The sequence below is a fragment of the Bos grunniens genome, chromosome 29, assembly GCF_055505025.1.
Source record: "Bos grunniens cultivar Pamir isolate PY7600 chromosome 29, Bosgru_T2T1.0, whole genome shotgun sequence".
In the NCBI taxonomy this organism is placed as follows: domain Eukaryota; kingdom Metazoa; phylum Chordata; class Mammalia; order Artiodactyla; family Bovidae; genus Bos; species Bos grunniens.
The window spans coordinates 34,787,255-34,814,450 of NC_141193.1; the positions used below are offsets into that span (position 1 = coordinate 34,787,255).

At 47.9% G+C, this 27,196-nt stretch overlaps 1 protein-coding gene across 14 annotated transcripts in view; it reads right to left on the reverse strand.

Annotated features, from left to right (window-relative positions):
* The window catches only part of TENM4 (teneurin transmembrane protein 4), a 1,162,188-nt gene that overhangs the window by 447,770 nt on the left and 687,222 nt on the right, over nt 1-27,196 (reverse strand). For all 14 annotated transcript variants that reach the window (XM_086385810.1, XM_086385811.1, XM_086385817.1 and 11 more), the window contains one exon: nt 56-343. In XM_086385810.1, coding sequence (XP_086241936.1) covers nt 56-343 — 288 coding nt within the window. The remainder of the gene's footprint in view (nt 1-55; nt 344-27,196) is intronic.

Below are 27,196 nucleotides of genomic sequence, written 5' to 3' on the forward strand. Positions count from 1 at the left end.
CCCTGGGCACACTTGTGCGCAGGCGCATCCTAACCCCCTACCCGGGCGCCCTCACCTGCGCGGCAGAACTCCTCGGCCTCCTGTGGTACCAGGTCCTTGACGCGGCTGCCGTAGGTGAGGCGCGCGTCCTGGTCGTAGGCCTTGAGGGTCTCGCTGGAGCTGTAGGACTTCTGCGGGGCCTTGCCCTCTTCGCTGTCGGCCGACGAGCTGGTGTAGCGGCGCTCGGCGTCGCGGCGCCGGGTCAGCGAGCGGTATGGCTTCCTCTCCTTCACGTCCATGGCCTCCGGCCCGCGCTCCTCCACATCCACGAACAGGGTCCTCGCTGCGCTCAGGGCCGAGTGGTCTGGAGCCCGAGAAACCAAAGAAAGGGCGTGAGCTGCGGACCCAGGAGGAAAAGGAGAGCCCGGGGTCCATCCCGGACTTCGCTTCACCCCGCAGCGCTGTGGATGAGGGTCCTCAGGCTCTGCAGACTGAGGGCTCCATGGCCACGCAGCTGTAAGTGGCACAGGGGGAACTTGCACCCAAAGTCGGTAATGATGAACCCCTTCTTGTCCTGCTCGGTGACCTCTCCACCTGTGAAGATGCCTGGAGCCTCTCCTTCAGTGATGGGTATCAAGAAAGCTGATATCGAAGGCCAGAGAGCACCGGTTTTTCAATCGCCCTGGATGGGAATCACATGTGTATAGGGGCCCTGGGACAGGGCCTCACACAGACTAGGGGCTCCTTAAGAATATGTGAAATAATGACTACATTCAGGCACTGCAATAAGCGCTTTACATATATTATTTTATCAAATGTCATATGTCCCCAGATGTTTTTATTTTCTCCAGACTTTTCTGGAAATGAGCAAAGGTGTAAGCAACCAATCCACAGTTATCACCACTAGATAATTAATTACCTGCTTATTGTCTCTTTTCTTGCACTAATATGTAAGCACCATGAAAGCAGGGGCCATGATACTTTTGCTCTCTCCTGATTTACTGCACCTCGGAGAAGGCAATGGCACCCCACTCCAGTACTCTTGCCTGGAAAATCCCATGGACAGAGAAGCCTGGTAGGCTGCAGTCCATGGGGTTGCTGAGAGTTGGACACGACTGAGTGACTTCACTTTCACTTTTCACTTTCATGCATTGGAGAAGGAAATGGCAACCCACTCCAGTGTTCTTGCCTGGAGAATCCCAGGGACAGGGGAGCCTGGTGGGCTGCCATCTATGGGGTCACACAGAGTCAGACACGACTGAAGTGACTTAGCAAGCAAGCAAGGTGAAGGCTGGTGCCTCTCATACATATTTAATAAACCAGCCAACCAATCTCCATCTGACAGATGAGAAAACTGCCATGTCAAACCTCCTTGAAGATGACTTGGGTGTGAGTATCAAAGCCAAGATCTGAAACCAGGTCTGTTTGACTCTAAAGCCCCAGTTTTCCTATTTTATTATTCCCAGGTGAGTCTCCTCCCTCCCACCACACAAAAGTGTCCTTACAGGTAGGCTGGTCCTGGCAACCATGCCAATCAGAGAACTCCCTCATCTCCAGACTTGTCCATCTCATTGGAGGCGCCACAGCACCTGCTGTATACATCTGGGGTTTGCCAGGGTATCTGATTGATGGGAAGCTCCTCATCTCCTATTCTCTTTTCCGCATCTTGACTATTTTGCCCTGCTGCTGCTGCTGCTGCTAAATCACTTCAGTCGTGTCTGACTCTATGCGACCCCATAGATGGCAGCCCACCAGGCTCCCCCGTCCCTGGGATTCTCCAGGCAAGAACACTGGAGTGGGTTGCCATTTCCTTCTCCAATGCAGGAAAGTGAAAAGTGAAAGTGAAGTCGCTCAGTCGTGTCCGACCCTCAGCAACCCCATGGACTGCAGCCTACCAGGCTCCTCTATCCATGGGATTTTCCAGGCAAGAGTACTGGAGTGGGGTGCCATTGACATTTTTAAAAGCAGTTATGTCACCCTCTTTCTCTTTCCATATGTCTTCCTTTGGCGTTGGGGTCCAAACGTAGCCAGCCCCCTGCAAGAGTCAGGAGGTCAGCACAGGAGGAAAGCAGAATATCCTGCACAAAGTATGATTAGAGCTCTTTCCTGAAACATACAACCTTCTCAGGCCTTTCATAGTTCCACTTTTCAGAGCAACATGGGCATACAAAATGTGCTGTTGTGTCATGGTCCTAACAGAGAAGCACCAGAGCAAGAGCTGTCATCAAGGACTCTCAGTGACCAACAAGGAGGGTGGTAGGTCTGTCCAATGGGGCAGTGGTGTTCAGTGCCTGCCCATGCTGTGACACAGGAGTTTAGGGGGTTTGTGACTTTTTAAGACAGGCTGGAAATTTAGACTTGGATGTAAAACGTCTGATTTTTAAATGTTATCCATTATTATATGTAGGCCAAACTAAACACACTGATGGAAACCACTAGCCAGAACAAAACTGACCCAAGTTCTGCCTCTGATCATGAGGTATCAGTATCCCTTTGGCCTGAGGAGGCACTCTTCCTTCCCAAGTCCCCCAGGGCAGAGCTTAGCTAGGTTCCAAAGCAACCTTTGTCTTCTTATTAAAGGGCCCTCTGGACCCACTCAAATGGGGTCATATGTCCTAACCCAGAAAACTGCACCACTTTCTCTGCAAGAAAACATCTGAGGTTACCACTAGATGCCTTTGGGATTTATCACAGATCCCGAGTGTCTGCTGCAGACTTCCCTCTACATAGTTCTCCATGATCTTCAAGAGTGCAAGTATTTGTGACTTTACTGGTGCCTCAAAATAACCACGAAGTATATATGACAACTATATTCACCCCCCCGTTTTATACATGAGGCCACAATAACCCAGAGCCCTACCATCTCCTACCCAGGGGCATATGGTGAGCTAGTGGCAAAGCCAGCATTACTAAGTAGACTACAGTGCCTTAGGGTTATAGTTAGAGCTAGTTGAAATGAATAAAGGACATTTTGGGGGGCTCAGTTTTCAACATGGCCCTGGAAATTAGTGCTGGGATGAGGGGGTTTGATCTAGGATACACAGAGATCAAATCATCTTCCTGGGGCCTCAGGGTCCTGAGCTCTGCTCTCTTGATGCTAGGCCTCCTGACACAAGCTGTCAAGCAATGATCTTCTGAGTGCCTGAGGACCAGGACCACAGGGAAGACAGGGGATGATACTTTCTACTCCAGGGTCTGCAAAATATTTCTGTCTAAAATCCATAATTTGAAAAATATCTTCTGTTGTGAGTTGATACACAGATATATGTATGTGAGTGTGTTTGTATGAAATGGAAAAAAAAGATATAAAAGTTACTACCATGAGGGGCAATACACTCTCATATTTCCTATTTCATTCTCTTTCATTTTTTGAAAATGGCTGATTATAACTCTCTAAACTGAAATCATAGCCCAGTGCTGGCTTTTGACTTAAAGCAGTGGAGGTGATGGAATTCCAGTTGAGGTATTTCAAATCCTAAAAGACGATGCTGTGAAAGTGCTGTGCTCAATATCCCAGCAAATTTGGAAAACTCAGCAGTGGCCACAGGACTGGAAAAGGTCAGTTTTCATTCCAATCCTAAAGGAAGGCAATGCCAAAGAATGCTCAAACTACCGTACAATTGCACTCATTTCACATGCTAGCAAAGTAATGCTAAAAATCCTCAGTACGTGAACTGAGAATTTCCAGACGTTCAAGCTGGATTTAGAAAAGGCAGAGACACCAGATATCAAATTGCCAACATCCATAGGAAAAAGCAAGAGCATTCCAGAAAAACATGTACTTCTGTTTCATTGGCTACATGAAAGACTTTGTGTGGATCACAATGAATTGTGGACAATTCTTAGAGAGATGGGAATACCAGACCACCTTACCTGCCTCCTGAGAAACCTGCATGCAGGTCAAGAAGCGACAGTTAGAACCAGACATGGAATAATAGACTGGTTCCAAATTGGGAAAGGAGTACATCAAGGCTGTATATTGTCACCCTGCTTATTTAACTCATTTGGAGAGTACAGCATGCAAAATGCCAGGCTGGATGAAGCACAAGATGGAATCAAGATTGACAGGGGGAATATCAACAACCTTGGAACTGCAGATGACACCACCCTTATGGCAGAAAGCAATGAGGTACTAAAGAACCTTTTGATGAAGGGGAGTGAATAGGAGAGTGAAAAGCTGGCTTAAAACTCAACATTCAAAAAATGAAGATCATGGCATCTGGTCCCATCACTTCAAGGCAAATTGATGGGGAAACAATGGAAAAAGTGACAGACTTTATTTTCTTGGGCTTCAAAATCATTGCTGATGGTGACTGCAGCCATGAAATTAAAAGACACTTGTTCCTTGGAAGAAAAGCTATGACATAGAGTATTAAAAAGCAGAGACATTACTTTGCTAACAAAGGTCTGTATAGTCAAAGCTATGGTTTTTCCAGTAGTCATGTATGGATGTGAGAGCTGGATCATAAAGAAGGCTGAGTGCTGAAGAATGTTTTCGAAATGTGGTGTTGGAGAAGACTCTTGAGAGTTCTTTGGACTGCAAGGAGATCAAACCAATCAATCCTAAAGGAAGTCAACCCTGAATATTCACTGGAAGAACTGATGCTGAAGCTCCAATACTTTGACCACCTGATGCGAAGAGTTGACTCACTGGAAAAGATCCTTATGCTTGGAAAGACTGAAGACAGGAGGAGAAGGGGATGACAGAGGGTGAGATGGTTGGATGGCATCACTGACTCAATGGACAACAGTTTGAGTAAGCTCTGGGAGCTGGTGAAGGACAGGGAAGCCTGGCATGCTGAAGTCCATGAGGTTGCAAAGAGTCAGACATGACTGAGTGAGTGAACAACAATGGCTTAGCCTAATTTGGATAAGGATTTATGGGGACTGCCACCTCAACTCGGTTCTCTCTGACTCCTTACCTCCAACCAATTACTTCAAGTAACAATAATGATGGTGGTGATAATAATAAGCACTCAATTAATTTTAATGTTAATTGGTCACTAATAGTTCATAATATAAATAATGGCATTATTAATATCCAATATACTGTTCTATTTAGTAGCTATTACTTAGGGAGTGTTTTAGTTCATAACTTTTACTATAATTTTATGTGATAACATTTTAATTCTCACTTCGATCCAGTGTTATAGGCACTAGAGTTCTCTGCAAAGTACAGATGAGAAATTAATGAGGTTAAGTGTCCTGCCCAAGGTTATACAGCTCTTCAGTGATGGAGCCACAGTTTGGACCCAGGTAACTCAGCTCAGCACATGGATATAACCCCTGAATGGGACTGCCTTTATGGACTGTGCCAGGTCATGCCACTGCCTGCCTTTGTCCCTCTAGCTGCCCTGTGGAGCCTTCCAGATGAATTCCATTTTCTTGGTCAAAATGGAAAGCTCTTCTCCATCTGGCCCACCTTCTGTGGCCTTCACACCTCTGTGCATGCCTGCTGCATCACAGGACATCCAGCTGACTGGATGGTCTGTGTTCACGTCTGCATCTCCTCCTGACTGCAGGAGGCTGAAGGCGGGCCTGGCTTCCTAAGTGTTCATGAAACGTCTGCTGAGTGAATGAATAAGTAAAATTACTTGGCAGCTACTTTATCCCTTCTTACCAATCTTAAGCGATATAAACTGTGGGTAGTTACATTTAGGCCATGTGTGCTAGGAACAACTAGGATTGAACTAAAGGCATTGCTTGGATGTATGATTTTTAAATTTCAAAGGCAACCTGGGTTTGAAGTATATGTCTACCACTTCCCAGCTGTGTGACCTTGGTCAGGTTATTTAACCTCTCTGTGCTGCAGTTTCCTCATTCAAATAGTACCAATCTCTGAGGTTGTTCTGAGGATGAAATGAGTTAATACATAAAGAAAAAGGTCCTACTGTATAGCACAGAGGACTACATTGAATACCTGTGATAAACCATAATGGAAGAGAATATATATATATATATATATATCTGAATCACTTTGCTATACAGCAGAAATTAAACGCAACATTGTAAATCAACTATACTTCAATAAGATTAAAAAAAAGAAATACATGCTAGTCGTTATTATCATCATAAAAGTCCCACATTTTAGTTTTAGAAGGCTCCAGTTACACGTCAGTTATAACTGGAGAGGGAATATGCCCTTGGAAACATATGTTAAAAAAGTCCGAGATGCAGTTTTGGCTGTTAAACTGGTGGATGACTATGTCTCTTATCACCATGTACCTGTTGACTGAAGACACTGGCTTTGAGGCAAAGGCTCAGTAATTACAAATTATTAAGAACACAGTTCTCAAATTCATGGCTTCCCTGTTCCAAAGGAGAGGCAAGGAGAACATTTGCCTGCTCTCATTTCCTTTTCACTTTTTCCATTTTAGTCTTAATATAGTAATTCAGTAAATATTTACTTCTTTTAAACAGATGGGAGATTGGTCATGGTTCACACTGAAGCTGGCATTTAATCGAGAGAAAAAGAGAAGGTTGGGATGAAAGAAGTGACGGTGGAGAAAAGCTCCTGATGGAGCAAGGGTGTGCAGTAGAGGGATGCGGAGGCCCTGGAGGGGTGGGGGCAGTGCCGGGGAAGGGTGTCAGTTCAGCCTGCGGCCCCCAGCCATGGGCTGGAGGACAGAAGCACCCGCACACGTCCATGCCTATGCAGTCAGTCCCTCCTTAGCCTGCTGCCCTCCGAGCTCCCCACCTGACCCTCCTGACCCTTCCTCTGCTGCTTCTCACTGACTGCAGAATAATCCACAGCCCAACTCACCTCTACCAGAAACACCCCTCTTGCCCACTGAAACTCTTCTACAGGTAAGCCCTGAGCACACAAAGTTACCTTTGCAGAGGAGTTCATTTCCACAACCTGTTAGAGACCACTCTTGTGCTAGAACTCATGTCCAGAGATGAGCAGGACATGAGTTCTGTGGGGGCAGCTCCCCATCACTCTGGGGTGTCAGCCATAGGTACTATCAACGAAGGGTGCTTTGAGAAACCATGAACCACAGTTGTATAGGAGAAAGAAATGGCAACCCCCTCGAGTGTTCTTTCCTGGAGAATCCCATGGACAGAGGAGCCTGGCAGGCTATAGTCCATGGGGTTGCAAGAGTCAGACACAACTTAGCGACTAAACCACCATAGTTGCATGACCTTCTCCTCACTTTTGGTCGGTCTACAGTGAAGGAGTGTGGGCTCTGGACAAAGGTCGGGAAGAATCAAGTCTGCACTGAATGCTGTGCTTGGTGCTTCCCACACAGACCCACGCGAACCCTAGTTACTTCTTATTTTGGTGGCTGTGCCTCACAGCATGTGGGATCTAGTTCCTTGACCTGGAATCAAATCCATGCCCACTGCACTGGAAGCACAGAGTGTTAACCAGTTAAGCCCCCTGATCACTTCTCAGTTTAGAGACTGGACTCAGCGAGCCAGGTGGTTGATAACATTCACACAGCCAGTAAGCCAGCGATTCTAAAATCAATATATATATATATATATACATTTTTTTTTTCTTTTCCTTGGAGCTGGATGCAGATGGATCTGAAGGTTTGAACAGTGTATGAATGTGGAGACATGTGCTGATGACAGCAAAAGAGGCAGCGACAATAAAACAGCAGTTAATTGAACACCTACTCATGCCGGAGCTTTGTAGGTGTTGTTTCTAATCCCCTGCAACAACTCTGCAGGTTAGATGTTATCCTCTTATTTCATATTTTCTCTTATTTACTCTTAGTTTACAAATGAGATAACAAGCTCAAAGAGATTAAGTGATTTACTCTTAAATCACATGGCTTCCAAATGTCAGGGTCTAGATTTGAATCAGAAGAAAATGTTTAATCCTGAAGAAAGGTATTGCACACCTAGAGCCAGAGGTTAAGTTGTTTAGTAAATGATCGCTAAGGACCCTTCCTGCTAAGTGCTGCGGAAGATGCATGGCAGCGAGGTATGAAACTGCCTTCCTGCCTCCCCTCCTCCCCTCTCCTCCCATCCCTGCCTCCCTCAACACTGACTCCCTACCCTGCTCTGCAAGCCTTGTGTGAGGCTTCAGTGGACAAGGCAAACGAGTTTCCTACAGCTTGGAGTTTCTAGACAAATCAGGCTGGGGAGGCACACCAGAATGGCTGCGAATGTAGGTCAGGTGGACAAAGTGCAGAGGCGAGTCAAGGACCACCGCCCAGAGAAAGCGACGTCCAAACCATGACCAAAGAAAGTCACGTAAAAGTGAGCCAGGCCAGATGGTCTTCAGGTAAGGAGAGAACGAAGTCTCGATCTGCGATTTTCCCATTTTCTCTGACCTATAGTAAAAAATACCTTTATTTCACCCACTTGAATCCACAGATTTCTAACAAAAACAAAAAACTTCAAAAAACATGCCTAATCTTTCCTCAAGAGTGGAATCTGATGTTTTCTATCTTATTCTAGACTACTAAAATAGAAATATGGACGGGTTGCCAACCTAGAGTCTGAGGAAGAGCATTCTAGGTCACAGCCTGGATGAAAGGGGGGGGGGCGGGGGTGGGTGGTGAGGGAGACTGGGAACAGACTGAGTTCAGACTTCAGAGAGGGAAAGAGGTTTGAGGTCAAGCTTGAGAGGTGAGGAGTGAGCAGGCTGGTAGAAGAAATAAAAAGATATTTCCATGAGTGATTATAGCGTAAGTGGACAGTACAAAGTGAAAAGGCAAGTGGTAGGAAACCTGGGCCTGGAAACCCCAGCAGAGCATGCAGTCCCCAGCCTCTGTGGCACCAGGAGCCGGTTTCAGGGAAGATAGTGTTTCCATGGACCCGGGCTTGGGGTAGGGAATGGTTTCGGGATGATTCAAATGAATTACATTTATTGTGCACTTTATGTCTGCTATTAGAACATCAGCTCCACCTCAGATTAGCAGGCCTTAGATCCTGGAGGTTGGAGAACCTTGCTCTAGCTGGTTTTCTGGGGGCGGGAGCAGACCTCCAAGAAAGGCAAGGATGTGGGATTCAGGAAGAGAAGAGGAGATGGGGAAACAAAGCTTTTGGTGTTTGGGAAAAACTCACAAAGCCAACCTGGGCCCTGCACATGGGCTCCAGCAATATTTATGAGGGCAGGGGCCTGGAGCATTCACACAGAGACCTCATCAGACGTACAGCCCTGCCGAGGACCCTTTGCCCCTGCCAGAGCCTCAGGGAAACGGGGGCTGTTACCACCCTGGGTTTCCCTGCAACCTCAGAAACGACCAGAGACGAGCCAGGAAATTGACTGAATTCCTACTGGACTAAAGTTTTATAAGTTTTCCTTAACACAAGCACACGGTGATATTTTCAGTTCTTAGTGTGTCAAAAAGTGCCCATAAATATTTCAGAGCTAAAATGTGTTCTGCAAAATGTAAGTCCTGGGCAGCGTGTGTGTGTGTGTGTGTACATGCAGAAAGTCATCATAAATTTTAACTTTGCTTAGTCCTTCAAAGTCTGCTCTGGCGAGTCCTTTGTTTTCAATTCCAGCACGATATGAAGGTGAATGCCAGGGAGAGAGGCACCTCCTCTGTGGCAGGTACTGTGCTGGTTCATGCACAAGCCACAGAGGCAGGCACCAGTATCCCCACTTTACAGATTTGGAAACTGAGGCTCAGAGTAGCAAAGGGATGCTCCATTCACACAAAATGCCACGGCTGGAATCCAGGTGCTCTGTGCTCCCTGTGGCAGCCCCCAGAGCACATTTCTCTGACCTGACACATTAGGGAATCCCCTGCCTTTTAAAGTGCCGAGACAGTGGTTACGACAAGGGCAGGGAAAGGCAAGGACTTGGTGTGCATTACCTCATTTAGCCCTCACCACGCCCCAGAACCGTTCTCTTTTAACAGACGAAAGAAACTGGGATGTTTAGAGGTTAAGTGCTTTGCCCAGAGGACCACAGCAAGGAAGGGGAAGAGCCAGGATTCAAACTTGGGTCTCTGTGACCCTCGGGCTCAAGCTTTTAACCAGAACCCGTACTGCTTCTCACATCACCCCTTATCCTAATGTGCTTAAATGTTCTATCTGTTCTTCCACCTTGTGTTTTAAGCAACGTTAATTCTTCTGATCAACTAAGTTAGCACCTGACCTGAACTTGTACAGTTTCACCTCTAAGTGTTCCCGCCCAGAAAGCCAGCACTGTGGGCCAGGGAAAGGGCTTCCTTGGGGACATGGTGGACTGTGGCCCTGTGCCCAGCCTGGCTGCGGGGACATCCCTCATCAGCGGCTGGCAGGCAGGTGACAGATGGTCCCGCTGCCCACAAAAGCCATGTCGCCCTTCTGTTGGAAGGCTTGTCACAGGTCAGGCACCAAAGGGCCCATGGTTGCTGTATGGGCACAGCTCCTCTAATTCCGGCTGGGGGAGCTCCCACCAGGGCGTCCCCAGCCCTGAACCCCCAGGGCTGAGCCCATGCAGGACACAGAACAAAGTCAGTCCTCAGCCAACGGGAGCTATCACTGGGGCTGTAGTGTCTGGATTCCTCCAGCTACAGTCTCCTCTCCCAAAGCTATTTGCCTGCCAATGATTCCCCTTTACAAATGGTGACATCTCAGAGTCAGAAAATGTGGCATTTATTGTCTTAAGAGTGAAAGCACCAGCAAAGGTCAGCACGTCCATGTCCCACCCACACCGGGCGGTCGCACCACCTCCAGAGCCGGGGACTTGACTGCCTCCAGAGACAGCTGTGGCTGTGGGATTGTGCTTCCTGCCATGGAGCCACACCTGCTTCCTTTCAGCTTCCTTCCACAGGCCTCAGCTCTGCCCCCTGGGGTCTCAGGCAATGAGTGTAACAATTTGTGCTGGCAGCCTTCCGGGCTGAAGAGGGACCAATCTGTGTGTCCTTGAGTCTTCTCGTCAGATGGAACATCTCGGCATCCCAGTCACCTCTCCCCAGGTTCATCCATCTCACTCCCTTTTCCCATCTGACGAGGCTTCATCAGACCTAGGGTGAGGTTTCTCGCCTTCTGAGATGGCCCCCCTCTGTGGAGTGTGTTTCTTCTAGGGTCTCTCTCGCCTTTTGAGACAGACCACTTTCTGTCTATGGAATGTGCAGCTCTCTAAATAAATCCACTTCTTATCTGTCACTTTGCCTCTCACTGAATTCTTTCTGCCATGAGACATAAAGAACCTGAGCTTCAGTAAGTCCTGACTCTAGAAGCTAAGGTCCTCATACACTCAAATGGAAGATGGGATGAAATCCATCCTCCTGACCTCAATCAAATAAAGCTTGGGCTCTGTTCACCTCTGCCCCCATTCTATTTTCAGTTCTCCTCTGCTCAACTCCTTTCACGAATAGCATGTACCCTTAGTTTAAAACTTCTCCAACTTTGCTCTTTGGGGAGGCACTGCTTTAGTAAAAGGAGGATAAGGGGACGGCAGAGGATGAGATGGTTGGATGGCATCACCAACTCGATGGACATGAGTTTGAGCAAGCTCCAGGAGTTGGGGATGGAGTGGGAAGCCTGGTGTGCTGCAGTCCGTGGGGTTGCAGAGTCAGACACGACTGAACAACTGAACTGCTGAACTGCTTTGGTAAAAGATCCCATTGTTTTCCTTACTTGCTGCAAGTAATTAATCCTTCCTTCTCCACAACCCTCCTTCCCCTAAAACAATCTAGGGTGAGACTTGGGGGACAAGTAGTTTGACCAGAGCAGTCAGAGGACAGACGTGTCTACGGTGATTCCAACACAGTGAACACAAAAGAGCAGCTGACCCAGACACTTGGGCGAAGAGGGTCACCAGCTCAGGTGTCCTGAAGGAGGTGACACCTGAGCTGAGGAGGGAGAGCTGTGTGCTGTGCTTAGTCGCTCAGTCATGTCCGACTCTTTGAGACCCCGTGGACTGTAGCCCGCCAGGCTCCTCTGTCCCTGGGATTCTCCAGGCAAGAATACTGGAGTTGGTTGCCATTGCCTTCTCCAGGGGATCTACCTGGCCCAGGGATTGAATCCAGGTCTCCTGCATTGCAGACAGATTCTTTACCATCTTTACCAGGGAAGCCCAAAGGAGCTACCTGGGGGACAGGGGGAAGACAGTGCTCAGGATTGCTCACATGCCTCTCTCACGGGGCACAGTCTGCATGTCCCTCACCCTCTCTTCAGCACTGGACTCCATATTCCCATGGGGAACACAAACCTGTGTGGCTTCTTTGAAAGGGAGGTACCTTGTGTGCTGAGACTCAATATTTCCATGAACACCACCTTGAGAAACAGTCTCTTCTGCAGTGCAGCACTCCCTGAAAAGGGTCCTCTTTCCTTCTCCCTAGAAAACCAGTATAAGCGCTGAAGCCCTCTCGACTCTCTGTAAAATGTATACAATGGTCCCGCACCGATTTCTCATTTTTTAGGGGTTTGTTCTGAGACCACACTTTGAGATAAGCAGGAGTGGGGAGAGATAGGCCGATTAATCGCACATCCCCTGTGGTATTCAAGGCTTACCCTGTAATGACCTGGGGTTCCTGGGTCAGGCCTCCACTCTGCAAGCAGGGGAGCCCTGAGTGGGGAGAGCTAGAGGGGAAGACCAGCCCCACGGAGAAGCAGGGCTAGTTTACGGCTCTTGGAAACAGTGAGACTCTTGGTTTTACCACTAATTCCCTTGATCCCAGAATTTAATACGGACTCTAAGATGTGCAAAGATTGCAACTGCTGTGCCCTCTGAGAGTGGCCCAGGGCCTTGTGGTCATGGAGAGGTGGAGATGGGGCTCAGAGGCTGTGACAGCCCACAAGTGAAGAGCCAGGCGCTCTCAGCTTCCTTGTGTTTCTGTCCATGGCCTCTGTTTCCTTTTTTGCAACATGGGGTGGGGGTGGGGCAGGCCCCACATAATCCATGCCTGAGGTTTGCCTTTATGTTCCCAGACAGACAGACACACACAAACACCACACAGACAGAGTGCAATTCAGAGCGCTTTGTCAAGGGCCAGGGGTTCTGGAAAAGTGCAAAGCCCCTTGTGGGAAGTGCCAGGAGGGGTGCTCCCCACAGACAAAGCTTATCAGCAAAGGTGCCCCAGAAATGGATGTCCAGGTGGGAAAGCAAGGGAGACAGAAGCAGCTTGGGCAGAATTTTGCTTCTATCTCTGTGTACTCAAGTCTCAAAGAGGTGGAGGAAAAGGCTCGTAAAAATGGGGAAACCCCAACTGCCTGAAGCTGCCGCCATTTCCAATAATTAAAGGCAGACTTAATAGATATTAGGGCCCTCTTTCCAGCAGCTGGGTGGTCAGGCAATTTTTACTTCAATAATTAGCTGCTGTAAGTCACACAGAACTGGAGACAGATAAAGGCAGGGCCAGTCTCTCATGGAGTTAATTGTGCCCAGGGTTCTACACACCTAATCAAGCTTGCATGGCTCCCATCCCTTTCATCCAAGGCCTCAAAGGACTTTGCTTGTGGTAATTAAGTCTCCTAAATAAAGAAAGCTGAGCACTGAAGAATTGATGTTTTTGAACTGTGGTGTTGGAGAAGACTCTTGAGAGTCCCTTGGACTGCAAGGAGATCCAACCAGTCCATCCTAAAGGAAATTAGTCTTGAATATTCATTGGAAGGACTGATGCCTAAACTCCAATACTTTAGCCAGCAGATGCAAAGAACTGACTCACTTGAAAAGACCCTGATGCTGGGAAAGGTTGAAGGCAGGAGAAGGGGACGGCAGAGGATGAGGTGGTTGGATGGCATCACCGACTCAATGGACATGAGTTTGAGTAAATTCCGGGAGTTGGCGATGGACAGGGAGGCCTGGCGTGCTGCAGTCCATTGGGTTGCAAAGAGTTGGACACGACTGAGTGACTGAACTGAACTGAACTGAAATGCCATAAAGAAAGGGATTCTCCTTGGCAGTCTGAGTGAAGAAGAGGAGGCTGGGGTGAAGGTAGGGTGGTTGGCCTTGCCAACCAGGCTTGGGGACAGAGGACAAGGAAGAGGCCCCAATCCTGACGCTGGGCCTTTTAAGCCTCTGGCTGGTGCGTTCGGCCCTGAGACAGGACAACTGCAAGCCTTATGGCATCACTGGCTACCTCCTGTGGAGCCTGGTTCAACCTGCCCCAATGTGGTCCAGATGGGCATCCAAAGCCTTTCTAAATGTTGCAAGCTGGACGGTCTCTGGGGGATGTATTTATTAGATGCATCACATCAGGTAGGGGTAACTCAAAGAACACTCTCTATTTTCAGAGTTAGAAGGGAGCCAAAGGATGTAGTGGGCCAGCCCATCGATGTTTGCTTCCCTCTGCATCCTCATGGAGCCCAGCCTTTGCTTGATCTCCGATGACACTGCTTACTCCTAACATATTTCAGACCCTAAGCTTGACCTTAGTTCATTCTGATGGTTGATGGTGAGCTGAAATTGCCTTCCTTTGGGAGACTTCCCACTGACCTTATCTCTACCTTAAAATCTCACAGAGAAGCCCTACCCCTCCGCTCCAGATCATGCTCTCTCCCCCTCAAGCTCCAGAGGAGCACAGTGGTGAAAAACACAAGCTGTATGTCAAAAGCCCACTCCCTCCCCAAAATGATACAACTGGAGCTCATGGAAACTCCAGCTCATGCTCTGTGGAAGACTTGTCAAAAAGATGAAAGGACAAGCTACGGGGTGGGAGAAGATATTTGCAAACCACATATTCAACAAAAGCTTAGCATCTAGAGTGCATAAACAACTCTCAAAACCCAGTAGTGAAAAAAAAAATTACCCAATTAGAAAATGGCCCAAAGATGAACAGACATTTCACTGCAGAAGATATGCAGATGGCACACGAAAAGATGTTCAACATCAAGGGCCAGCAGGGAAATGCAAATGAAGCCCCAGCATCACCACACACCCATCAGAAGAGCGAAGGTGAAAAATTGTGACACCTCTGAACGCTGGCGAGGGTGCAAGACTCTGGATCACCCACTCATACATTTCTGGTAGGAATGCAAAACAGTAGAGCCCCTCTGGAAACCAGCTTGGCAGTTTCTTATGAAACTAAATACCCAATTACTATACAACCAAGTGGTTTCCCTCTTGGGCATTTGTCCCTCAGAAACAAAAACATATGTTTACACAAGGATCTGTACAGAGATGTTCACAGAAGCCCTACTCATAAGAGTTAAAAACGGGAACCAGTCCAGATGTCCTTCCATAGGCGAATGGCCAGGTAAATGGAATGCCATGGGAATATTACTTGGTGAGAAAAAGGAATGAATTGATGATACTAATGAATCTCTAGAGAATTATGCGGAGTGAAAAAAGCCAATCACAAAAGCTACGGACTGCATGATTCCATTTATAGAACAGTTTTGAAATGACAGCCTTTTAGCAAAGGAGAACAGATTAGTAGTTGCCAGAGGTTAGGGACGGGGAGGGGTGGGAAGAAGGCGGTGTGGCTAAAAGACGGCAGGCAGAGGGGTGCTTGTGGTGATGGAAATGCTCACTGTCTTGATTGGATGCAGATGACAAAATAGTGTAGAAGTAAACACACATACACACACAAATAAGTACAGGTAAAATTGAGGAAATCTGAATAAAATGAGTAGGTTGTACCAACGTCCATACCCTGGTTGCAATATCTATTCTCTTACTGTATTTTTGGAACATGTTACTATACTACTGGGGGAAACTGGGACTAGGGGACCCTGGATATCTCTGGACTATTTTTTACAACTGCACAGAAAACTACAATCATCTTAACAAAAATTTCAATTAAAATTGGTACAGCCACTGTGGAAAACAGTATGACAATTTCTCAAGAAACTAAGAATAGAACTACCATGCTGCTGCTGCTGCTGCTAAGTCGCTTCAGTCATGTCCGACTCTGTGAGACCCCATAGACAGCAGCCCATCAGGCTCCCCCGTCCCTGGGATTCTCCAGGCAGGAACACCAGAGTGGGTTGCCATTTCCTTCTCCAATGCATGAAAGTGAAAAGTGAAAAGTGAAAGTGAAGTCGCTCAGTCGTATCGGACCCTCAGCGATCCCATGGACTGCAGCCTTCTAGGCTCCTCCATCCATGGGATTTTCCAGGCAAGAGTACTGGAGTGGGGTGCCATTGCCTTCTCCTAGAACTACCATATGACCTAGCAATTCCTCTCCTCTCCCCTCCCATCAATTTTATATCCAGAAAAACAAAAACACTAATTTTAAAAGATACATGCTCCCCAATGTCCATAGCAGCGTTATTTGCAATTGTCAAAATATGGAAGTAACCTAAATGTCCACTGACAGATGAATAGATAAAGATGATGTAATGGAATACCACTCAGCCATAAAAAGACTGAGATTTTGCAGTTTGCAACAACCTGGATGGACTGGTAGGGTATTTGCTAAGTCAAATAAGTCAGACAGAGAAAGACAAATATTGCATGGTATCACTTTATATGTGGAATTAAAAAATACAGTAAACTAGGGAATATAACAAAAAAAGAAGCAGACTCACAGACATAGAGAACAGACTAGTAGTTAACTAGTGAGGAGAGGGAAGGGAGGAGTATCAGAGAAGGGTAAGGAATTAAGAGGTGCAAACTAGTATGTATAAAATAAGCTACAAAGATATATTGTATAACACGGGAACAAGGCTAGTATTTTATAATAACTATAAATGGAGTATAACTTTTAAAATTATACTGTACACCTGTAATTTATATAATATTGTAGATTAATATAACTTATTTTTTTTTAGAAAAAGGTCAGCCTGGAAGAGAAACCTAGACTTAAGCCTGGGATCTACTATGTACTTCCTGTACAATTTTGGATGAAGAAACTGTCTGAGCTTCACTTTCCTCACCTGCAAAATGGGAATAGTATATACTGTCTTCCAGGGTCTTCTTGAGGCTTAAATGAGGCTATCCGTGACAATGCTTAATTCTGTGCATGACACATAAATAAGGGCTCAGTAAGCACCAGGAGTAAATGCTACATTATTGTTGAGGATCAGTACCTCTGTGCCTTCTCCTAATTCAATTCCCATCGGCCTTGCCTCTAGCCTGGTTGCCCTTTGAAAAGGTTCTTTTTTGGTCATTGTCACTTGTGAAAACACTAGAGTTGAAAATTCAAAAGCCTGATGCTGTCTCAATATCAGAAATGGCTCTGGCATCTTATGATTTCCAGCCATGATGCCATATTTCACATGTCGTTTTGACTAACTGCTTGCTACTTGTTTCCTGTGTGAAGTCTTTTTTTACCCCAATGAGGCAGCAAACTGCTCAGATTCATATTCATCTACCAATTCTTAGGGCTTCCCTGGTGGCTCAGTGGTAAAGAACATACCTGCCAATGCAGAAGATGTGGGTTCTATCCCTGGGTTGGGAAGGTCCTCTGGAGAAGGAAATGGCAACCCACGCCAGTATTCCTGCCTGGGGAATCCCATGGACAGGACAGCCTGTCGTGCTACAGTCCATGGGGTCGCAAAAGAGTCGGACTCGACTTAGCCACTAAACAGCAACAAGCAGCTCCGAAGCATCGCCTACCTGCAGGTGCTAGTGCTAAGACAAAGCCCACCAGTGGGGGCGCTGTGTACCTGCTACAAAACCCGCAGGACGCCTCTGGAGTTTAGAACTGGGGGCACACTGCTCTTGTAAGGACACCTCTCTGTACCACACCCTTGAAGAGTCTCCCTGCTGACTCCAGGGTTGGCCGTGATTGTTGACCAAGGGGCCAGAAGGACATTGTCAACCAGGAACCAGAGGCATGAAAAACCTGTGAGTGTCTGGCCTTGATTTCTTTTGCTACATTTGTTATACCATGTAACGAGGCCTGGGTTGTCCAGCTTGTTGCTAGAGACACAAGGTTGAGGCAACCAGCCCCTGGAGACTGTGCCAGAGGAGTGAGCCCGGAGGGCAGAAGCCAAACCATCCAGCTCCGCCCAGCCCAAATTTCCGACCCCCAGAAGTAGGAACCAATAAGTGATCATTTTAATCCCAAACTCCTAATTAGTTGAGGATTAAAACATACACTCCACTATACATAAAACAGATAACAAACAAAGACCTACTGTATGGCCCAGGGAACTATACCTAATATCTTATAATAACCTATAAGGGAAGAAAATGTAAAAAAAAGAATACACACACACACACACACACACACAGGGCTTCCCTGGTGGTGCTAGTGGTAAAGAACCTGCATGCCAATGCAGGAGGCATAAAAGACATGGGTTTGATCTGTGAGTTGGGAAGATCCCTGGAGGAGGGCGTGGCAACCCACTCCAATATTCTTGCCTGGAGAATCCCATAGACAGAGGAGCCTGGCAGGCTACAGACCATAGCGTCGCAAAGAGTTGGACATGACTGAAGCAACTCAGCATGCATATGTATTTACTATATACATATATATTTATGAAAGTGAAAGTCACTCAGGCATGACCGACTCTTTGCGACCCCATGGACTGTACAGTCCATGGAACTCTCCGGGCCAGAATACTGGAGTGGGTAACCTTTCCCTTCTCCAGGGGATCTTCCCAACCAGGGACTGAACCCAGGTCTCCGGCATTGCAGGTAGATCCTTTACCAGCTGAGCCACAAGGTAAGCAAGCCCCTGTATACAATATATATATACATATACAGCAGAATCACTTTGCTGTATCTCTAAAACTAACACAAAATTGTAAATTAACTATATTTTAACAACTTTTTAAAAGATCATTTTAAGCCACTGTATTTTACCGTGTTACATCACGAGGGCTACCTAATACAGGTATTATTATAATTTCTATATTATAGATGAGGAAACTGAGGCTCATATCATTACAGTACCTTAAAAAATGAAGAAATGTTATGAGGATAGTAAGAATAACACCTAATGTTTAACGAGTATACTTAAGAGTTTATACATTTTCCCATTTTTGGGGGCAATTTAATCCATCATTTTATACCTACTTTTGGGGAAATTTTTCAAAATTACATTTATATTTGAGTGGCTGCTTAATTATATGCTCTAAGCAGATGAATATCAAGTCTAGCTTGTTTAGCACCGAATCTCAAGCTTTGAGCCTTGTGAAGAGTAGGCACTTAATAAATAATGACTGGCTGGATAAATGAACAAATACCTTTGAGAGGCCATATCACGATCCTGTATTATACAGAAAACTGATGCTCAGAGAGGTGAAGTGCTTGTTTCAGAGTCATACAGCTAGCAAGAGGCAGTGCTTAGAGCAGCCCAGGTCTTTGCCTCTAAGTGCAAAGGTCTGTCTTAAATTCTCTGTGCATCTCGAGGGTGAGACAGACAAGGAAATGAATTACTACCCCACAGTTAGGGAGGAATGTTGTTGGATGAATTCCATATGTTTCAGGAATGCCAATCCCCATGCTAAGAGGATTCTGATCAAACCAAGATTCCAGCTGGACAGAAGTGTGCTGCAGCGTGAACCCAGGGCCTGGGATCAGAGGTGCCTGTTAACACTAGTCTCACGTTTGTACCACTCAGTCCCAAATCCCCACGGGGCGTCCCAGTCAAACTGGTAACACCCAGCAGACACGGGGCCGCTGAATAGCTCTGCTCTCAGCCTTTCACAAGAGACCCCCAGATGTGAGCACTAAGCTTTGCATCCCCCCTGCTCCGGGTGCCCCTTCTCTCTTCTCGGTCTCTCCCCGCTGCTCGGTACACAAAGGTGACATTCTCAAAATGCTCTTAACCACCCTGTCCCAGATTCTAGCTGAGAAGGCTCTGTGACCCTCACAGCCGCCACCAGGAACAGAGGACAGGGCCACAGGGCTGCTCAGAGCTTCAGTGGGCTCAGGTGGGCTGAGCAGAGGCCCCCGTGGTGGCTGCAGCTGCCTCTGCCTTTCAGGAGGGCCCGAACCCTCTCTGTGGGGGAGCTCTGGCCCCTGGCCCCTCTGCTGGCTTATATTACGCCTGGGTCACTGCAGCGTTGCTCCCTGGGGCCAGATCCTCACTTTGTTCTCCTGACTGTAGCCCTCAATTTGTTTTCATTAAGAAGCTCTTCCTGCCACTCCATTAATTCTGCCTTTTTTGAGGGACTGTTAAGCTCAGTGGTTAGGGACTTCCCTGGTGGCTCAGACGGTAAAGCGTCTGCCTACAATGCGGGATACCTGGGTTCGATCCCTGGGTCAGGAAGATCCCCTGGAGAAGGAAATGGCAGCCCACTCCAGTACTCTTGCCTGGAAAATCCTGTGGATGGAGGAGCCTGGTAGGTTACAGTCCATGGGGTCGCAAAGAGTTGGACACTACTGAGCGATTTTAATTTAATTAAGCTCAGTGGTTAATGGTGCCAGTCTTCAAGGTTGACTCCAGCCCGGAGAGGACGCGGGGTGGGTGGGGCTCTTTACTCCACAGGGGGGTGGGTCACGCTCTCTAGGACCCAGCCTGGCCTCTCCTAGGCAGCTCCTCAGATCTGTCCACTGTCCTTGTGCAGGCCTTTCACATCTCAGAAGTCACCAAGACCTGTAAAGCTGTGACAGGGAGAGTGTCAGTCATCACCGTCTCCAGCTTACAGAGGAGGACATTCTTTGGTAGCAGTGCAGAGCCATTAAGAGCATGGACCCTGCAGTCAGATGGCTAGGGTTCAAATCCCAGCTCTGTCACTCCCCAGCTATGGAAGCGGGGCACATTATTTAACCACTTCATGCCTGACAGCTAAAGCGGAGAGGATAACTGTACCTGTAAGATCGGGTTGTTGGGAAGACTGAGTTAACATACGCAAAGAGCTAAGAACACACTTAGCCCTTGGCTGCCATGGTGGTGACTACTACTATTGCTGCTACTGCTGTTATAAACAACCAGATTCCGTAAAGCAATTATCTTTCAATAAAAAAAAAAAAAAAAACGAACAAGAGGAACCATCAAAAAAAAGAAAAAGGTATTGCATTCTGGCCTGAGGTTTTAGATTTCTCCACCCCAGCCACACTATTGCATCAGGATACCGATATCTCCGTTTATCATTATTTATCCACTCACCTACTCACTGAGGAAATAGTTACTAGAAATGTACTACTGTGTGCCCAGAGCTGTGCTGAGATGCAAGGCCCGATGTCCCGGAAAGATAGGAAGGGTATCCATTTTGAACAATGTTCCAGTTTGGATCTCAGCCCTGCATTTACGAGGGATGGGCCACAGGCAGGTCATCCTTGGCCATTCTTTCCTCATCTGTAAGATGAGGCGTTATCTGTAGTGCTGCCACCCTGCCTCTTCTGAGGACCCACAGGCTCATCTAGGGGCATGGAGAAGTGGTGTGTTCTGGAACCTTTCCAGAGCAGAGCCCCAGCCCTCCTCCGGCTCTGCAAAGCCAAGAGGAGAGGAGAGCGATCTCTAAAGCAGAGGCCTTGGGAAACCTGAACCCCCTTAAGAGAGAGGGCTTTGCTTGGCTCCGACTCTGTACTCACCCTGAGGAAGCATCACAAAGCGGGGACCAGCCCCCAGGAGGGCCAGGCCCCACTGAGAGGCCAGATGGCTGGAAACTGGCCCCTTAGCCTTAACCCTCTTGACTTGCACGCCCTTCGGCCTGATGCCAGAAGAAGGAGCCTGTTCCCTTTCCCTTCTTCGCCTGAATGCAAGAGAAGGGTGTTTAAATCAGAGCCTTGAACTGAGAAGCAAATGGGAAAGGCTTGTGGAATGATGTTGAACACCATCTAGAGAAAGTCCGGGCTTATAATTTATAGTCTCTGACAAGCAATTGGATTGACCTTCCCAGAGGGAGAGGCCCTGGGGTCACAGAGAGAAAACAGAATGCCAGAGCATTTCCTAACTGGCCCTTCAGAGTCTACACAGCCCTGACAATCAGATGCCCTTCACTCACCCTCTGCTGCCCTGAGAAGCAGGTTTTACATCCTCATTTAAGCAGGGAAATGTGGCAGGCAGGCAGGAATGTGGGGTTCTGGCTCAGAACCCCACTCTGCGATCTGGCTTTGTGATCCTAAGTAAATGCCAATAATATATAAAGGGTAAATACAAACAGTGGCCCTCATCTACTGGGCACCCGGGATGCACCTGGGGATCCCTGCTGGCCAAAGTGTTGCCATTTCATATGAACTGAGGTTCAGAGGGGGCGTGGATTTGCCCTAAGTCACACAGCTCTTTTTTTTTTATTTTAAGGTTGAGATTTGGGAGCCCACATGAAGAGGTTCAATTTCTGGACCATATCATGAAGATGATCAGATCAGATCAGTCGCTCAGTCGTGTCCGACTCTTTGCGACCCCATGAATCGCAGCACGCCAGGCCTCCCTGTCCATCACCAACTCCCGAAGATGATGGCTATCAGTTATATCCAGACATTGGAGTGTCACAGGAGCAGGTGGATGTAGCTCTCGACAAATATTTGTTCCCATTATTGAGAGAATCAAGGCTCCCCAGAGGTGAAGGGTTGTATTCAAGGTCGCCCAGCCGGCAAGGAGCAGTGCGGGGACTCGATCTCCTTCTTCTGCCATCCCTGGTCCCTTCCAAGAGGCTGCAGCTGCCGTCTGGAACACCCGCCGGCACAGCACAAGTTACAAATCTCTAGAAGCAATCAGACTGATGATATTTAAATACTCGGCTATTTGAAAAATATAACAACAAGCAGTTGAGAATAAATGCCAAACCTCTAACTGGTTAGGAACACCACCCGGGGGCACAGAGATTTGTCGGCGTGACTGATGCATCCCACTTAAATGCAACATACAGACACTTGCACACAAGAAAGGCAGGCTGTGGGCCGCGACAGCAGTGGCGTGCAGGAGGGCTGCCTGGGTTAGAAGGTGCCGCTTGCACCCGAACCCATTCATTCTCCACTGCATCCCTCCACTGGAGGACCTGTTACTTCTGTTTGATTGATGAGAAGCCAAGGCCCAGAGAAGCCTGTGACTTATCCAGGGTTGCACAGTAAGCGAGTGCCTGCGTGGGATTTTAACCCAGAACTGTCTTACTCTACAATCTCAGCTCTATTCTCTGTACCTCTCCGCTGCCCACACTGTCTTTGCTGCCTGGAAGGGACAGGGTTATGTGTCTGGAGCCCTGAGAATTTAAGCCCGTTCACTGGGACTTGCTGGGTCACCTGTCCACCTCTGCCCATCACTCTTCACTGAGTGCCTCGTCTGATCAGGTCCCTGTGCCAGGCATAAGGATTCTGAGGTGGTCTTCTTGAATGGTCCTTTCCTGCAGGTCTATACTGTCCAGTAGGGGAAACCAAGCCAGAAACAGATAACCTCCATCCATAATCTTTCTGAAGGGCGGCCTCACCCAGCCTGAAGGCAGGGGAGGTGTTGGGCTGGCTTTGTGGGGGCACCTGATGCTTTCCAGAGTCTGATGATGCAGCAGGAATCTGCCAGCCACGGAGAGAGGAAAGAAAGAGGAAAGAGTGAGGTGTGAGGTCCAGGGTCCCTCGGACCAATCAGAGCACTTAATTATTTTTTATCTGACACACATATTGGGGCTCCACTTAGGGTTTCATTTAAGCAATCAGATCCTTGGCCAGAAACAAGGTAGAAAACTGCTGCCTTAAGACACATTCCCAATCTGTTGGCCTGAAGGAGTGTTTTATATAATATTGGCTTATTGGCCTAGGACAACTCGAGTCATCTGTTCTTTCTGTCTTCTCACGTAAAAGCTCTATCATAAATGGCTAATCTACTCCTTTACATATATCTATTGATTATCTGATATGAGCCAGACACCATCCTAGGTGTTACAGATATAGAAAAAAATAAATCTCTCACCCCGTCTGCATACTTCTACCTTGCTGAAGCCTCCTCACTGCTTTTGGAGTGATTTTTCTAAGAAGCAAATCAGATGACAGTCATGTTGCTGCTCAAAATGTTCAGTGCCTCTCTATTGCCTAAAGCATCACTGCTCAAAGTAGCTCGAGCCACAGAGTAGTGGCATCGGCATGATCTGGAGTTGACTAGAATTCAGAATCGCAGGCTCCACCTCAGACCTGTTCAATGAGAACCTGCAGTTAGGTCCCCAGGTGATTCCTATGATACTGGGATCTGAGAAGTACAGGAGTGTAAGACGTCAGCACCACCCCTCACATCCTGATACCTGCTGGTACCTGTGTCATCTCCACCCCCTTTTCTCAAAAACACTGGACTCAATGCCAGTCTTCCCTGCCCACCCGTCCCCTCCCACTTCCAAGCCTTCGTATACATGGCACACATGGGGCCTTCTATCCAGGCTACCTTTCCCCTGCTGGCTGCCAGCTGCAATGCCCTCCTTTCATGGAAGCCAGACTTAAAGCCTCCTGGAGCATCCTCAGATTGCTTCTCCTCTCTTACCTGCAGCCTGACTCTCCTACTTGTGGCCCTACTTCCCCACCCAGCCCAGTGCCTGCATGTCTGCTAGAGGGCTCAGTGTGCTGGAATCTGTGTTTGTCACTTAGGCGAGTGTCTGTCTCCTTCAGGGCTTCCCTGATAGCTCAGTTGGTAAAGAATCTGCCTGTAGTGCAGGAGACCCTGGTTTGAATCCTGGGTTGGGCAGATCCTCTGGAGAAGGGATAGGCTACCCACCCCAGTATTCTGACCTAGAGAATATACATGACTGTATAATCCATGGGGATGCAAAGAGTCGGACACGACTGAGCAACTTTCACTTCACCTCACTTCACTTCACTGTCTCCTTCAAAAGACAATCAGCCCTGGAGGCAAAGGCTGGTCCTTTTCTTTCTTTATAGCCAACCATGCTATCCCTGGTTTCCTGGTGGCTCAGATGGTAACGAATTCGCCTGCAATGCAGGAGATGTGGGTTTGATCCCTGGTTGGGAAGATCTTCTGAAGAAGGGAATGGCAACCCACTTCAGTATTCTTGCTTGGAGAACTCCATGGACAGAGGATCCTGGCGTGCTACAGTCCACGGGGGTTGCAAAGAGTCAGACACGACTGAGAGGCTAACACTAATCTATTACCCCATCCCTGTGGTACCACTCACTGGGAATGCAGTCAGGATTCAGTCTGCTCTGAGGAGCACCCAATCTGGCCGGCCAGCCTGGCTTTCAAAGTAACGAGTTCAAGTTCTTAACACAGGTTTGTGGTAACGGATGTGATGTTTACTGAGCTGAATCATTATCAAGGTCGACAGAGCCAGGCAGCTTTACTCTTTAGGCACATGGTTACTGGCTCCTGCTCCCTATCTCTTTCCCAACAGACTTTCTCACTGTCCCCTGAGGGAGTATTCATGGCCTCAGGAGTGAGTTGTCAGGAGGCTGAGTCACGTGTGTGAACCGTTTCCCCATGAGAGGGGTCCCCTCAGCCTGGCCTCAGTCTCTCACAGGCCTTGCATTGGTGCTAGGAAGTGACATGCAGCCAGGCCTGGGAAAGGACGATGCTTCTTTATTTTGAAGGAAAAGTAGGTGGCCAACTCCCGTTACTCCCATCCCATGCACTCTGGATCTAGTTAATGAATTAAAATCCTCAGTAACAGGCATGAGGACTAATACATTAAAGTGATACATTCATGAATGCATCCATGAGACAGTTACAGAACACCTAACTTGTGGCTGGCCATTGAGGTAGATGTCTGGGGTACAAAGATCAGTGACTTTTAGTCCCTGCCATCAGTGGGGGTCATTTTTCCAATCCACAGGAGACAGGTGGAGGGTCTGGACAACTGGAATCTAGTGCTTACTGGCCCACTAAGCCACCTTACCTCTCAAAGCCTCATTGTCCTCACCTGTAATAGGGAGGTTCCAATCCCTATGCTCTCTCACAAACTTGAAAACCCACAAATCAAAAGTCTTGGTAAACTGTGAAGTGCTGTACTAACTGTGCAACGTTACCAAGGCAGGCGGTATTAGTGGCCCACCCCAAGACCCTTTTTTTCCCCCAGGCTAACGCAAGCCCAGTTTTGTTTGGGAAAGCCACGTGTTCAGCCCTAAACAACAAACCATGATGTGGCTAAGGCCATCAAGATAAGCCTGTTTTCTCTTTGCCATTTCCCAGCCTCCCTTGCAGCTAATGATAATCATGTGACCTACTTCTAACCAATCAGATGGAAAAGGAAGTCCTTTGGCAGAGGGAGGTTTGGGGAGGGTTGCACGTAACACCACTTACCTCCCAATTCTCATCTTAAATGTGGTGATAGCACATATGCTCTGGAGGCCACCTTGGGACCATGAAGTGACAGGTATGAGGACTAAAAATCACCTTGAAAGGATGGTGGAGAGGACCCACTTTCCTCTCCCCCACCCCGCAAACCTGGGGCACCCTTCAAGGCCCCATCCTCTCTCTCCTGCACGGTGATACAGCCTCTAACAAGATGCTGTCTGATGATAAACTCTGGGAGTCAAGCTGCTAAGATGGAAAATCACGGGGAGGTGCTGACCCTGAACACAGTTATGGTCCCTACCGGGAAAGTCTTCAGAGCAGAGAAGAAGGAGGGCCCAGCCAGAGTGGGACTACTTTGCGTGCTAAGTTGATGTAGTCATGTCCAGCCCTTTGCGACCCTATCAACTATAGCCACCAGGCTCCTCTGTCCACGGGATTCTCCAGCCAAGAAACTGGAGTGGGTTGCCATGCCCTCCTCCAGGGGATCTTCCAGACCCAAGAATCGAACCCACGTCCCTTACGTCTCCTGCATTGGCAGGCGGGTTCTTTACCCCTAGCACCACCTGGGACTTAGATGTCAGCAAAAGCTGGGGGAAGGACTAGAATCGCCCCCTCATCTCTGCATCACACCTGCACAATGTCCCAAAGACAGGGGATCACGCCTGCTCCTCTCTCAGTTCTCAGCTCAATAAAGACTAAATAATCATAAAGATCATGTGTGTCTATGAATGAGGCACAGCTCTTGGCTTCATGTAGTTGTAGCGACAGTCCATATGTTACAGATGAGGAAACGAGAAGTGCAGAGAGGTGGCATGGCTTGCCCAAGGTCACAATTATGTAAGTCAGTGCCATGCAAGTCAGTCTTCCTCATGGGCCAGGCTTACGCCGTCCAATATAGTAGCCGAGAGCCACGTGCAGCACGTTACCTTTAAATTTCTAATCCAAAATGAGGTAAAAGCCAGTCCTTTGGTCACCCTGGCCATATTTCAAAAGTACAGCAGCCACATGTGGATAGCGGCTCCTGGACGGGAGTGACAGAGAGCTCTAGAGACTGATCCAATAGAGTCATTCACAGATCCCTGCCTGGGGAGCACAGGCCTGCACAGTGACCCAAGCGTGGAGCTGGGCCCACGAGGAAGGAGAAAGGAGCCGGGAGAACCTTTTTGGAGAGCGGAGGATATGCCAGTCATGGTGCAGAGGGCCTGACATCTGCTGGCTCATTTACCCATCCCTCCAACTCCACACCAGTGCCGTTTATTAACCTCAAGTGACAGAAAAAGAAACCGAAGCTCAGGAACGTGAGAAGACCTGTCCAAGGC